Source organism: Scyliorhinus torazame, chromosome 6, assembly GCF_047496885.1.
Source record: "Scyliorhinus torazame isolate Kashiwa2021f chromosome 6, sScyTor2.1, whole genome shotgun sequence".
Classification (NCBI taxonomy): domain Eukaryota; kingdom Metazoa; phylum Chordata; class Chondrichthyes; order Carcharhiniformes; family Scyliorhinidae; genus Scyliorhinus; species Scyliorhinus torazame.
Genome location: NC_092712.1, coordinates 28,672,961 through 28,687,483, shown reverse-complemented (window position 1 = coordinate 28,687,483; position 14,523 = coordinate 28,672,961). Strand labels below are relative to the sequence as shown.

At 45.7% G+C, this 14,523-nt stretch overlaps 1 protein-coding gene across 1 annotated transcript in view; it reads right to left on the bottom strand.

Moving 5' to 3' along the window:
- Positions 1 to 910: 910 nt before the first annotated feature.
- LOC140425678 (CTD small phosphatase-like protein) overlaps positions 911 to 14,523 on the bottom strand; it is a 180,105-nt gene continuing 166,492 nt past the window's right edge. Inside the window, exons 10-11 of the mRNA XM_072510174.1 lie at positions 12,841 to 12,962; positions 911 to 3,022 (exon numbers count right to left, since the gene is read on the bottom strand). Of these exons, the coding sequence (XP_072366275.1) occupies positions 2,983 to 3,022; positions 12,841 to 12,962 (162 nt within the window). The 3' untranslated portion in view covers positions 911 to 2,982. The remainder of the gene's footprint in view (positions 3,023 to 12,840; positions 12,963 to 14,523) is intronic.

The window sequence follows — 14,523 nt, the reverse complement described above, 5'->3', positions numbered from 1 at the left end:
AGGGTCGGATTTCCAAAAGGACATTCCCCGGGCTTCACGAACCTGACCATGGAGAAATGGGACCGGCAGGTGGGAATTTCGTTTGGGGGAAGGGGGTTTCTGGATTAGACGTTGGGACCAAAATCCCTGCAAGGAATGCAGATGCTGCCAGCTACAGAGGTGTGGCCAGCCTCTGTACTCCATAAGACATAAGAGCAGAATTAGGCCATTCAGCCCATCGAGTCTGCTCCGCCATTCAATCATGGCTGATATTTTCTCATCCCCATTCTCCTGCCTTCTCCCCATAACCCCTGATCCCCTTATTAATCAAGAACCTATCTATCTCTGTCTTAAAGACACGCAGTAAATTGGCATCCACAGCCCTCTATGGCAAAGAGTTCCACAGATTCACCACCCTCTGGCTGAAGAAATTCCTCCTCATCTGTTTTAAAGGATCGTCCCTTTACTCGTCACTTCTTTGAAGATATTTTTTAAATTGGTTAAAACAAAATATCCTTTCGACCTTCACCCCTCACTTCCCTTGCCCCATCCATGCCACCCCATGCCCTTCACACCAATACTCCTCTGCCCACCCCAATGGTCCTTGATTCACCCATGCCACCCTGTGTCCCTGTAAGCATCCCCATTTGGCTCCCCTTACACTGTAGCCAACCCATGCCCCCCCCCCACCACACATTCGCATAGAGCCCATAACAAATTCAGTGACAACTCATGCCCCCACCCACCATCTTTTGCCCCATACTCCCTCCATGTCAATCCACATGATATCCATCATGGGCAAACTGCAGAAGCCATGCTGACTGAAATAAAGTTACAGCCCATTCATGACATCACTGTTTTAAATCTCATTGATAAAAAGCATTCAATACATTGAAATTCCTTTTAACTAATCTCTAATGAAAACAAACAGTACACTCAACAAGATTTAATCTCTTACCAAAAATATTCTCTTGAGGACTTTCTTACAGAAACAAACATTTCTATTCTATAAGCACTTGGAGCTGTCAATCAAACTGCTCACTCAAAGGCACCCCACTGTGATAATGTTAGGTTGTAAAAATCAGTCATGCAGTACAAATCATATAATGATGACCTCAGGATTATGTCAGGAGGTAGAATAAAATATCAAGTTCTGATTTTTTAAAATTCCCCTTAAGTTTAAAGCCCAGCAGAGTTAAATCCCTCAACAGCTTTGACAGTTCCAATGTGTTTTGACAGTTCCAATAAGTTTTCACAGTTCTTTAACAGTTCATTGACAGCTTTGACAGTTGACAGCTTTGACAATATATTGACAGCTCTGACAGTTCCATACAGTTCCGATGTGTTTTTGCAATTCATATGTACAATTATGTCAATGTTTAACAGTCCCAAAGGGTGCTTTACCTACCCCAAAGGTGTCCCAGGGCCATATCCAAAGGGGAGCCTGGCTATCCAAATGAATCCATCAGTTCAGACCACTTCTTGCCTAGCTAATCAGCAGATGTCAGGTTTCACACACCTGACCTATCAAAATACCACTTCAGCAGAGGAAGCTGATGATTTAAATGGCCAGCTGCCTCGGTAAATGGAGCATACGCAAACACTGGCCCGACTCCTGTCGCAAGCCTGCAACAATAGGAGGTGCCATGTTCAGGAGTGAGACTTAGAATGTCTGGGCTCATTCACCATTTTCACAATGAAAAGGTTCTCCATCATGGCAAAAGTTCAGGCCTTACTGTTCCTTATATTTCTAGCTAGTTTTATCTGATGCTCCAATTCTTTCTTTTGTCATTCTTTGACTTAAAAAAAATATATATATTTTGTCCAATCTTCTGACCCACCAAATCCTCATGTAAATATCCACCTTCCTTTCAATTTGTTCCTATCTTTAACTTCCTTAGCTAGCCATGGTGGTGCATCCTTCCCGTAGAGCCGTTCTTTCACACTGGAATGTATCTGGTGTGTCCTGAAACATCTCCTTAAATGTCTGCAGCTCTACTGACCTATTCCTTAACTTAATTTCCCAGTTCACTTTAGCCAGTTGTCCCTCATAACTGCCCTTATTTAAGTTTAAAACAATCATCTGTTACTCACTCTTATCTCCTTCAAACTTTATGCAAAAATTCAATCCCTTTACTACGGGGTCATTACTGTCAGTGGACCTACAAACTACGACAAGTGACTTCTTACCGTTGTCATTTCTTATCTCTTATCCTTTACGAGCTCATGTGATTATCTGCTCAATCGTGTGGTCGGCAACGGATTTTCCAAGCCTCAAGATGATGGTCACACCCACTCATGATCGCGCCATCTCCCAAATTCCCATTGCCGATGTTCCCACTAGCAACCTGAATTCCAGCTCACCCAGAACTCTACGTCTTACGTTCCACCCGAAGCCAGCTTGCTCAACCGACATCAGTGGTTGCCCCCTTCAGCAGCACAGCACTTTGCCTCAGCATAACACCTTGATCTCGGTCACCTCCTTCTGCCCTAAATGCCACCTACATCTGTTCTTCCTGCTCATACCGGCTCTGCACATTCTCCACCTCTCCTCCCTCAGTTTGGGGTTTGGGTTGCCGACTTTGGTTGGTCACATTGTTGGAGGCATCGTCACATGCCATCCTCAATTGTCCCATCCCCACATTTCAGCCACGAGTGGCTCAACATGTCTATATTCATTCTGAACACCTTCTTACAGCCAATTAAAAAGGGAATACTTCCTGTTATCCATTTTGATCATTCATAACCAGCAGTCAACCAGTTTTTATTCGACCATCTCAAGGTTTCTTTTTAAAAATATGAGGTAAACATTAGAGTTCAAAGAATTTTTATTTAAAAACACTTTTTTAAAAAATTGCCCCAATGATTTCTCTTCTGGGTTTTGCTCGCAGTGTCCTGGAGATCAGTCTTCAGTTCGTGGAGACTCCAGGGCAATCCTGGAGGGTTGCCAACCCTACTTCTGGCTAGTCACTTCTTCAGTCACACACACAATTTTACATTGCCTCACTCTTCCTCCAATTCCCACTCACTACTTGATTTCCTCCTTAAAAAGAATAAAGATATTTCACCAGGTTGAAAATGCAAAATAAGGGCAGAGCATTATGTTGAAGCACCAATATGCATTACTTCATGAAATGATGGATGCAGCATCAATCTCCTAATATACCGAGTCCTGATCTAAAACATGTCTACAAAGCATATGGGATCATTGCTTTTATAACTAGAGATATTGAGTACAAAAGCTCTAGTCCACCTTTATTGAGTACGCCTCACTGGGAGTGCTATGTTCAATTCTTGGCGTCACACTTTAGGAAGCAGGCCAAGGCCTTGGAGAAGGTGCAGGGATTTACTAGAATGGTACCAGGAGTGAGCAACTTCACTTATAGAGGGAGTCTGGAGAAACTGTAGTTGTGTCCCTTTCCACTGAATGGGATTGAGGGGAGACTGATAAAGATGTTCGAAAATCATGAAGGTAAATAAGGAGAAACTGTTTCCTCTGGTAGGAGGGTAGGTAACTAGGGGGCTCAGATTTCAAGTAATTGGCGAAAGACCAGAGGGGAGGTGAAGATACATTTCATGATGCAATGAGTTGCGAATGCACCGCCTTAAAGGGCAGAGGGAGTAAATTCAATAACTTTAAAAGAGAACTGGAAATCTGAAAGGTAATTATTTGTAGTGCTAGGGAGAAAAGGAAGGGGGAGTTGGACTCATTGGATAGCTCTTTCAAGGAGCTGGCACATGGCGAATAGCATCCTTCTGTGCGATATGATTATGTTAATCTTCTATGATTCTAAGCCACCATGGAGAAGCGTGGGCCAATTTCAAGCCAAGAGGGATACGGACCCAGGAAGTGTAGAAGATTGTAGTTTAGTCGGGCAGCATGGTCGGCACAGGCTTGGAGGGCCAAAGGGCCTGTTCCTGTGCTGTACTTTTCTTTGTTTTTTGTTTGTTATTTGTCAGAGCGCATTACTATTAATGGATTCACATGTTCACACCACAGCTATGAAGTGGAAATCTTAACTTTGAGCTTGCCATCGATGGAAGAATTCACATACTGAACCATCTAAAACAGGGAGGATCCCAGAGGAGATCCTGTGCTGAAATACGACTGGCAGCAAATGGCTATCATTTCCATGTTTCCACTATGAAGCACAACTGGACTTCTTCTTGATTATCATATGGTGGCTTTAAGATTAGGGGCTGTTTAGCACAGGGCTAAATCGCTGGCTTTGAAAGCAGACCAAGGCAGGCCAGCAGCACGGTTCAATTCCCGTAACAGCCTCCCCGAACAGGCGCCGGAATGTGGCGACTAGGGGCTTTTCACAGTAACTTAATTGAAGCCTACTTGTGACAATAAGCGATTTTCATTTAATTAAGATAAGTTTATGAAAAGTAATTAAGTATTGCTATTTGCATGCCCACTTTATAGCAGGAGTATCGTTGTCAAACCTAATTCTATTTTCACCCAATATTTATATACAATCACAGCTCCAGCTGTGTGAATGAGGCCACATTTACTCTGCCTGATGCCTACTGTACGTGTTACTGTACTTCAGAGTTCTGTGGGTGATTTATTTCCCCCAGTTTCTCTCCCTGAACACTTGGTGTGCACTATTATGATCTTGTTTCAGAGTTCCTTTACCCCCCCCCAGTACAAGGGGCCCTTCATCAATCTGGAATGCACTGCCAGAGACTGTGGGCAGGTTCAATAGAGGAATTTGAGTATTATCTGAAAAGGAACAATGTGCAAGGCTATGGGATGAAGGTAGGGAATGGCGTTAGGTGAATCACTCCTTCAGATATGACGGGCCGAATGGCCTACTTCTGCACTGTAACCATTCTGTAATTTGCCTGCTTTTCCAAGGCTGATATTAGGCTTAAGGAATTCACCAGCCATTGAATCTGTGCCCAGCACAGTTCATGCTGCAGTCTTGTCTAATAACTGCCATTTAACAGGGGGGGGGGGGGAGAGGAGAGAAAGGGATCCCTTTGAAGACACAGGCTTTTGAAGTAGAAAGCAGGTTAGCTTTTAATAGATTTGCTCATTAAAACAAACTCAATTTTCAAGAAAGCTTCATCATCAAACACCACTATACCGTCAGTTACACTGGTGAATGGGGGGTGACAGGGCAGCAGAGAGCTTCCTGGCTTGGCAGTGCCAGGAATGAACGCTGCACAGTAGAAAAATACTTGCTGTACGACAGTTGTTTAAAAGTTTATTTTATTGGTGAAAGTAAAGAAACAGATTATTCAGTAACTGACAGTAACAACCATTTCTGTTTCTTTCCCTCTTAAACGTTATAGTGTTTCTCAAGTATTGCTGATCAAAGTGGAAAAAGTGTCACCGACTCTGGAATCACATTAAAACTATGAAAAAACAAGCCTGGCACCTTCCACCCCTCTCTCTCTCCTCCCTCCCTCTCCAGTATTCTTTTGTTGAGAGTAAGGAGGGAAATGGTACAATGGATAAAGGGATTGAGGGATTCAGTGAGGGAAGGACCCCCCACGCCTCCCAAGGCCTTGACAGCTTGTTTTGTATAGTTCCCCTTGCTATATTTCCTTTCTTCCCCCCCCCCACCCCCCCCCCCCTCTTTCCTTCCCCACCCACCCCCAAGCAACCATTTAAAAGGCAAACATCCTTAGAGCACCTTTGGAATCAAGAGGCACAGAACAGACCATTTACAAACACCGTTTTTTTTTTTAGAACAGTCAAAAGTTTTACAGGATTAAAGATTGACGGAATGCTCAATTTTGTGTTCGGTACAGCTCTCCAGGGTTGTGTCTCCTGCACAATCCTCTGCTCTTCAAGCAAACAAATGGTTAGTTTATATCACCAGAAGAGTTTATATAACTTGTGTGAGAACAAAAAATTGTGCTGAACATTCATTCACTGGATTTTAAGGCATGTGGTTCATTTATCCAGCAAGTTTTTAAAAAAGATAAATGGAAAGACTGTAACAAACCCACGGGTTTGAGCTGAACACAATTACATTAAATGGAGCTGTATATAATCTATACTCAAAAAAAAAAAGGTAATGTCTAGCGAGCTAGGCTGGGTATGTGCCTCTTACATTGATTCATAGGATGAGCGCATAGCACATTACAAACACACACTCACTCTGGGCATTGTACCCCCATCCCCCTCACCCAACCCCCCCCCCCCCCCCCCTCTCCTACCCTCAAACCAACCAACATAATTGCATATCTGCACCTTTGAATTGCCATCATAGTACTGGTGCTTCAGAGGTTAAAGAATACAATGACCCTTTTGGTTGTTTTTTGTAGTCCCTGAAGATCACACAGGCATGCTTACACGCTCTCTCTCTCTCACACATATACACACGCACACAGCAGCAAGAGGAATGTTAGCAGGCTTGTTTTGATTGCAATACTACATACAAGATTTAGAAACGAAGTTTGGTTTCTTTGAGTAAAATGAGTTGTTGCTTCAGCAAATAAAAGGAAGAAGCGAAATCAAACTGTATAGGGCACTACAGACATTGCCATTTCGTAATTAGAAAAGCCTGATTAACGCGCTAGTGTTGAAGCTTAGCAAGTACTCCGAATGTTGGAGAAGAATAGACTATTTCAATTCCCATTCATATACCTGTTGGGGTAGGTGCTTGAGAGAGTATAAGGACATGTGTACTCTGGTTACATTGATATGTCGTGAAGTTACAGCACTCTCAACACTCGGGCTGTGGAACGAGAAGAAATATTTGCAACGGGGGAAAAAATAATGCCTTTTGGGTGATACCTTATTAAAGGAAAGAAAAGGACACTTTGCTGATTCTATGGTATGAAATATTTTAAAGTACATACAAAATAAACAGGAGAGCAATTCTGCAGTGCCGAGCCTCTCCTCCGAAATGATTGCGCTCAAAAGGATTTGCGATAAAATCGTTAACACGTTTTTTTAAACAAAAGGCAGGCACACAGTCGTGAGAAAGAGTTTGAAACAGCCTTGGCTCAAGCTCCCCAATGGGTAATACCGTAATTTAGCAGCATCCGCTGAAACAGAAACGAGACCAAAGAATTTAAAAAACATGATTACTTCTGACTTACAGGATTGATCAGGTTCATTATTGCAAGGGCAGTTTCACAGTCAATATTCCTGGATAAATAACGGGCAAGTCCACAAGCAGTAATCCCTCTGTGAAATGGATCATGCAAACAGCATTCACACTGGTTAAATAAAGGGAGCTCGGATTTTTTTTTTGGTTTGATTGGTAATTTGTCTCCAATAGGCAGGCACCTGGCCGGAACTATACTGGCCTGTCCACATTTGGTGCTGGTCACTGAAAGCCATGTGGGTTACCTCCCTGCTGCAGAATAACACCAGCCTTCATCCCACTCAACTCCCAATTACTGCAAAGCTCTAACCAACTTTCAACAGCCGTGTCTCAGCTATACAGCAATCTACCTCTCCCCCTCCCATGGTTTACTACTGGTCATTCTGTTCAATTAGCTTTTTCGCCCTCTCGTATATTTATTTTACTCATATATTTAATTTCTCTCGTTACTCCCTCACTGGCTGTCCCTGCTGTATCTCTACCGGGTCATAATTTCACAAGTAACCAGTTGCCTCATCAGTGTCCCAACCAAATGGGCATGGCCATCAACCGTGATGAACAGCAAGGTGTTCCAGCCAACATCCAAAGTTGGACGAACAAATGTTCGCCGCTGCTCTTCAGACCTATTGGGGAGCTGAAGACATTAACCAGTTTAAAATAATAGGAGGAACACAGTTCTAAATCAGCAGGGAAATGCGAGCACATTAATTTAACTGCTCCCACTGCTGTAACTAGAGGACATAGATTAGCAGAAATTGGCAAAAAGAAATCAAAAGAGAGCTGAGAATTTTTTTTAAACACTCAATTTTTATGATCTGGAACGTGCAGCCTGAAAGGGTGATGGAAGCAGATTTAATAACAACTGTCAGTTGGGAATGAGATTAATAAATTGACAGGGAAAATTAACAGGGTATAGGGAGCAGCAGGGGGCAGGTCTACGTGAATAAGAGCCAGCACTGGCATGAGAAACTGAATGGATTCCTTCTGTGCTGCATGCTGGCAAGCTATCAGAAGAGGAAACAGACCTGTGGATTCCGTAACTGCAAGCAACGCGTAGAACGCATAGACAGGTCTTCACAGAGGGAGATTGAGGACTGGAACATTTCCTACCCAGTGTAGGGATGGATTTATTTCTACAACGCTTTGTCTCAAATACTGTAGCCTTACAGCAACAATCCCCAACACTAACCACCCGCCCTGCCTGAAAACTTCAGTAGGATTTCCAATTGGGGCAGGACCTTGTGTTGTGGGTACACACCAAATGAAAATGGGCAGACTTTCCTCTTGCCGGTTGTATTAGCTAATCTTTTACTGTCAATAACAAGAATATGGGGCGGGATTCTGCGAGCCTCTGCATCGAAATCGCACTCGGCGCAGCGGCGGAGAACGGGCGTCAGATCTGAGATCGGGTCCGATGCCGCTCCCACGATTCTCCGGGGAATCGCCGCCAATCGGGCAGGCGCGGTCGATGCGGCGCCGATTGGGGCCATAGAAAGAGGCCCCGCGGCGATTCTCCAAGTGCAGCTGGCTGAGTTCCCGCCGGCGTGGTTCTCTCATGGTTCCACCCGGCGGGCACTCGGTGTGGCGGCTGCGGACTCGGTCTGCGGCCGCCCTGGCAGGGGTATCATTCACCCGGGGGGGGGGGGGTCTCCAGGATGGCCAGCACTCCGATCGGGGGCCACCAATCTGCGGGCGTGCGCGATCTGGGGGGGTGGGGGGTGGGGGGGGGCTATCTTCTTGGTGCCGGCCCGCGGTGTGCGTCGGCCATGTTGCGCGGGGCAGCCGACACAGGCCGCCGCCGTGCGAATGCACGGACCCCCGACCAGAAGTGCAGGGCCCCGTATCGGCAGCCGGAGCAGTTGTGCCGCTGAGGACACAGCCCCATTATTGGAGAATCCCACCCATGGATTTGGCTCAACTGCTATGTAAACAACATCTGCCATTAAGAGGCTTATTCAAGAATTTCACTCACCAAAGAAACATAGCAGCTGGCAAACTGTGCGACGTTGTCTCTACTCCCAATACAGCCCTGGTAAAGTATTGTATAAAGGAAGGCGTGCATACCAGAGGCTGGATTCTCCATTCCTGAGACTAAGTGTTGAACGGGGCAGGATTCGTGGACTTTCACAACGGCAAAGCTGGCGCCGAGCCTGGACTGATTCAGCGCCTGTGGAGGGGCTGGCACCTGTGCCACGTGGAACACAATCGATTCCAATGAGAAACGGTGCGGGATTCACTGGGTCCGTGATTGCCACTCGGGAGGCTGACAAGCTGCAGCTGCACATACACATTACACTCCCCACACAGACTCATCCTGGCCAATAAGATGGCATTGGTTGCGCTGGAGCCCGCCCGTACAGCTGATGGGTCGGTCAGAGGGCAGCTAGCGGGGTGGCCTGGGGGGGGGGGGGGGGGGGGGGTACCTATACGACCCGTGGCCCTAAATTCACAGTGGGCTATTAGCAGCGTGTGCAGGTGCATGGCTGCCTTGCCGGCCACGGCAATGGTGTTCCGTGCCCGTCCATCCTGACCCCACAGCCCACCTCCTGGCCATCCCACACTACTCCCCCCAGCCAGAGGCACAGCTGTCAGCAAACTATGGCCATGTTGGACACTTTCCGTACCCCCTCTCTCTCCCTCAGCAGCCACCACGCCAGTTTCATGATTTTTAAAAGCACAAGAGAACCGCGCCGTCGGGAACTCGGCCCATCGAAGGTGGAGAATCGCGGAGGCCCCAGAGAATACCGGGTCGGGCCCGCTCGTGACATGCGAACGCCGTTTACCGTAAGTGCATGCTGGACCGCATTGACGCCGTTGTCGAGGTGACGGAGAGTTACAATTTGGCGTCAAATTGGCGCCCGCAGCGATTTTGGCGGCGGAACCTATTCTTCGGCCAATCGCGTTTCGCGATTTCGGCGTCAGCAAACGGAGAATCCTGCCCCATAAGTTCCATCTGCAAGCTGCTTCGGTGGTATCCAATGGGAATGTAGAACTGGTATATTTACTCCAAAGCCCACAGTGCTGCATTCAATTCTCCCCCCCCCACCTCAATCAAAAAAGCACCCACTGCTACTCCACAATATGCTGCTTACTCACCTCGTGGGTATTCTTCCCACATCATCCCAGAGTGAGTAGCGCACCCAGTTAACACTGGCGTAACTGCCCAACTCTATCCTGTCCTCTGGTTGTGTTTCCATCCACCCCTGCATTACTGACTTTCTGTTCAACCAATACAATCAATAAAACAAGAAATGCCACCTTGACCATGAGGAATGATAGCAGGGTACCCATCACTGGGAAACAAGCTGGCAGCTCCAGGGCAAAAGGACCTAATGGCCTCATAAAAAAGTTTGTTCTCAAGAAGGCTCATCGACCTGAAATATTAACTCTGCTTCTCTCCACAGATGTCGAACATTTTTGTTAGCGACTTGACTGTGAAAGGTTTGCACATATTTCACTTACGCAGTAACGCCAAATATCCTGCATTCCTACTAACGAAAGTCACATATACAGACTGGCCACTACCAACAGTGCAGGCAATCTGCAGCTTGACCGTCGTGAGTATGTATGCGCAGGTACGCGAGTACGTATGCGCAGGTACGTGATCAGCACTCATTGGAGATTGACAAAGAGGAAATTCCACTGTCCCCACCATTAAAATCCAGCAAGGTATTCTGGTTACTCGAGGCAACAAGAGGTTCACGGGTCAGTGACACTGACCTGTCGCAAGCGAGCTACCATTAAATGGAAATCAGACTAGGGATGGATAGAAGGGGAGGAAGAAGGGGAGGTAAGTGCAAAGGGAAAGATATAAATCATTTTTGTCTTTCGAAAATTCAAACAATTAGACCATTGAGATGCTGCTTCAATACTCACAGATGGTGAAATCAGACACCCAGTTTTCAGATCAGACCCCCAACATCCAGCGAAAGACAGTGAGAGAAAGGAAGCCACTTAATAAGGTTTAGAATCAGGAAGAGCATTTGAGGCAACGTAAATACGGACAGACAGAATCACAATATAAATCCAAGCAGCACCATTACAGCCTTTTGCTTTGGATTGCGATTGCTTCTTCGAGAAAACAGTTAAAGTGTGAAATAAACAGAGAACAACAGTAAGGTTATTTGCGAAGATTGCATCTTAAAAAGACCCAAATCCCCACTCGACTATCAGCTCTTGCCCTTCACTCACCCCGCCACCATCAGTCGCTGCATTTCCCTTCACTGCATGCTCCGCCGATGACCGTGGCGAGTATGGTCAAGGCCACCCTTAAGGCACAGAGCAGTCTGATGCTAGCCTCTCAGCAAAATCCCAAGGCAAGACTGACCCCTCCCTGCCCTCGGCATGTTGCAGTGTCGTGTCATGCGCAAACCCAAGTGGAGGGCTTTAGATAAACCAGCCTTCCAGCTGGATACAGGAGAGTTGGGCTTTGGCAACCCCTCCTGGCTTTCAATTTTGATTAAAAGAGTAAGAAGTCTTACAACACCAGGTTAAAGTCCAACAGGTTTGTTTCAAACACTAGGAAGGAGCAGTGCTCCGAAAGCTAGTGTTTGAAACAAACCTGTTGGACTTTAACCTGGTGTTGTAAGACTTCTTACTGTGCTCACCCCAGTCCAACGCCGGCAGCTCCACATCTTGATTAAAAGAGGGAGGGGAGGGAGGGAACAAAAAGGCATGGAGTGAGGGGGAAGAAAATAAAATATTCATTACAGTATCTGGTAGCTCCACGTCATTCCCCGACTACTTAGGAGCTCTGATATTGTTTCCAGCTTCCAATCTGTCCCTTATCAAGTCATCCTGCAATGGCTGCTCATAAGCGAGACATCAGTAACCCTAAACCATCCCCGTATTTAAACTAGCAATTTTTTAAAAAAAATCATAATTTGCTGTCCATGAACTATGTTTAAGCCAATTGATATAAAATTTAAAAGTTTAATGACTCTGGAGACTGGTACCCAGCACTTATAATTCAACGTGTTCAGCATAAATAACAGTGCTCATAAAGATCAATTTTTGTGTTTTTTTTGTTTTAAAACATACAGTCATTAAAAGATAAAAGATCTCTGGAATATGCAGTGTACAAAAAAATTAACTTTGCTTTTTTTTTTCTTGTCTAAAATTATCAACTTTTTTTTTCTCAAAAAGGCACTTCATTCTGCAAAGAGATCACAGAATCAGGTCAGCTCCTGCAGATCAGCGTGACTGTCTGCATAGCAACAACCGAAAAAATTAACAGAACAAAAAAAAAAAAAGGAGGAAAAAAAAAATACTTAAAATATCACAGAACTGCCCAAATACTTGTTTTTGGTAGGTAGAGAGAAGGAAAAGTTTCTACTCAAAATGTAGTCCATAGCGGATTTTCCGTTTTGTTTTCTACATATATGAATGTGGTTTTCTCTGAGAGTTCTTCTTTTCAACTGTGTCTGGTCATCTGCAACTTTCTGACGCCAGGCTTTGAGAAGCTCAACGGACGTCAGTCACTGTGTCCATAGTGAGTTAATGGCAGGACCACTGAAGTGCTTCTTGTCTGAAGATATTTTCCTCTTGTTCCTCCTCCAAAGTTGCAGTTCCGGTCCAAACACAGGTGCGTGAGGCAGGGGAAACTGAAGGAAGTTTTCCTTTCTTTACAAAAGAAAATGATACGCTGCGGAGGGAGAGGGATGGGGGTTGGGGGGGCGGGGGGGGGATGGGGGGGGCTGTGGCAGGGCTGTGGATAGGGGAGATAAAAATCGGGCAAGAACAACGTAAAGAATCTGCCGCAAGGACACACCCGGAGCACAATCGCTACCTGCCGCGGAGATTCTGCAGCACACTGTAAACTTCCTCTTCTTTGCTCAGTCCTTCAAAGAATGGAATCAGATCAAACAACTCCGTGTCCGACATGTCATCAAACCAGGACTGCACAGGCACCTATTTTAATAGGAAGTGGAAAGACATTTTGATTAGCACATAGCTGATAGTCTACATGAGGCAACTCAGAGGACAGTTTAACTCAGTAAAATACGATGAATTAATTCTTGAGATGAGGGAGTTTGCAAGGCCGATCCTAATTTGCCCTCGAGATAGTAGTGGTGACATGCCTTCTTGAACCAATGCAGTGCATGTGGTGAAAATGCTCCCACAATGTTGTTAACGGGTGAATATCAAGTTTTTGACCCATCAACAATGAAGGGCTGGCCAATGTACGTCCAGTTACGGGTAGCATGTTGAGACTCCGAGGAATAACTAGAATTGATGGTGCTGCCATGTACTTGCTGCCTTAGTCCTTCGAGGTGTTGAAAGAAATGGCCCCTGTTTTCCATAGACTCTGGCTCCCCTGCCATGATGTGGTTCTCATTCCAACATCCCCAAACCCCATCTGAACCCTACCCTGTCCTCCCCGAAGCAACCCACTTTCCAACAGCGACCATCAAATGGCAATCGGGAAGCTCCGATTCTTTCCTGTTTTCTTCATCACCTTAATGCTGGGAAGTTGAGACCAGGTGCAGCACCTTGACCATTCTTCCTCAGCTTGATTAACTGAGTCAGCACAGACTGCTTCACGGTAGCACAGCTGTTAGCACTATGGCTTCACAGCTCCAGTGTCCCAGGTTCGATTCCCGGCTTGGGCCACTGTCTGTGCGGAGTCTGCACGTTCTCCCCCCCGTGTCTGCGTGGGTTTCCTCCGGGTGCTCCGGTTTCCTCCCACAAGTCCTGAAAGACGTGCTGTTCGGTGAATTGGACATTCTGAATTCTCCCGCTGTGTACCCGAACAGGCGCCGGAACGTGGTGACTAGGGGCTTTTCACAGTAACTTCATTGCAGTGTTAATGTAAGCCTACTTGTGACAATAAAGATTATTATTATTAATTCTAATACATTGAGTGACACACTCATTCTCATGCATATTTCCAAACCAGAGCTTAGTTTTACAAAAAAAACTTTCCTCTCCCTATAACTTTAAAGCTTTGATTCACTCCCTAAGGTTCAAGCTGAGAGAGTGAACCCTGCTAAAAACAAATGCCATATTTATTTTGTGTGCCTAACAAAAAAAAGCACCATAGACATCAACTGTGGGGAGCCATAAATTTAGCTTTGTCACCCCCCCCAAAAAGTAGCAAGATTGATATCAGGCTACTCCTGCCTCTCTCGCTGGGCGATATAGAGATGAGGGCAGGAAGACATGCAAAACTGTTCCCCCTGGCAAATGGGCCAGTGAGCAGGGCTCACAGGTTTAATATAATTGGCACAACTGAAGGCGAAACAAGAACATTTTTGCACCTCATACAAAAAATTGTTTCGATCTGGAACAGGCAAACTGAAAGGGTGACGGAAGGAGGTTCCACAGGATCTTTCACATGGCTTTGTTTGTAATGCACAATTCGAAACACAACAGGTCAACCGTGATCTTATTCATTGATCATAGAATCATAGAATTTACAGTGCAGAAGGAGGCCATTCGGCCGATCGAGTCTGCACTGGCCCTTGGAAAG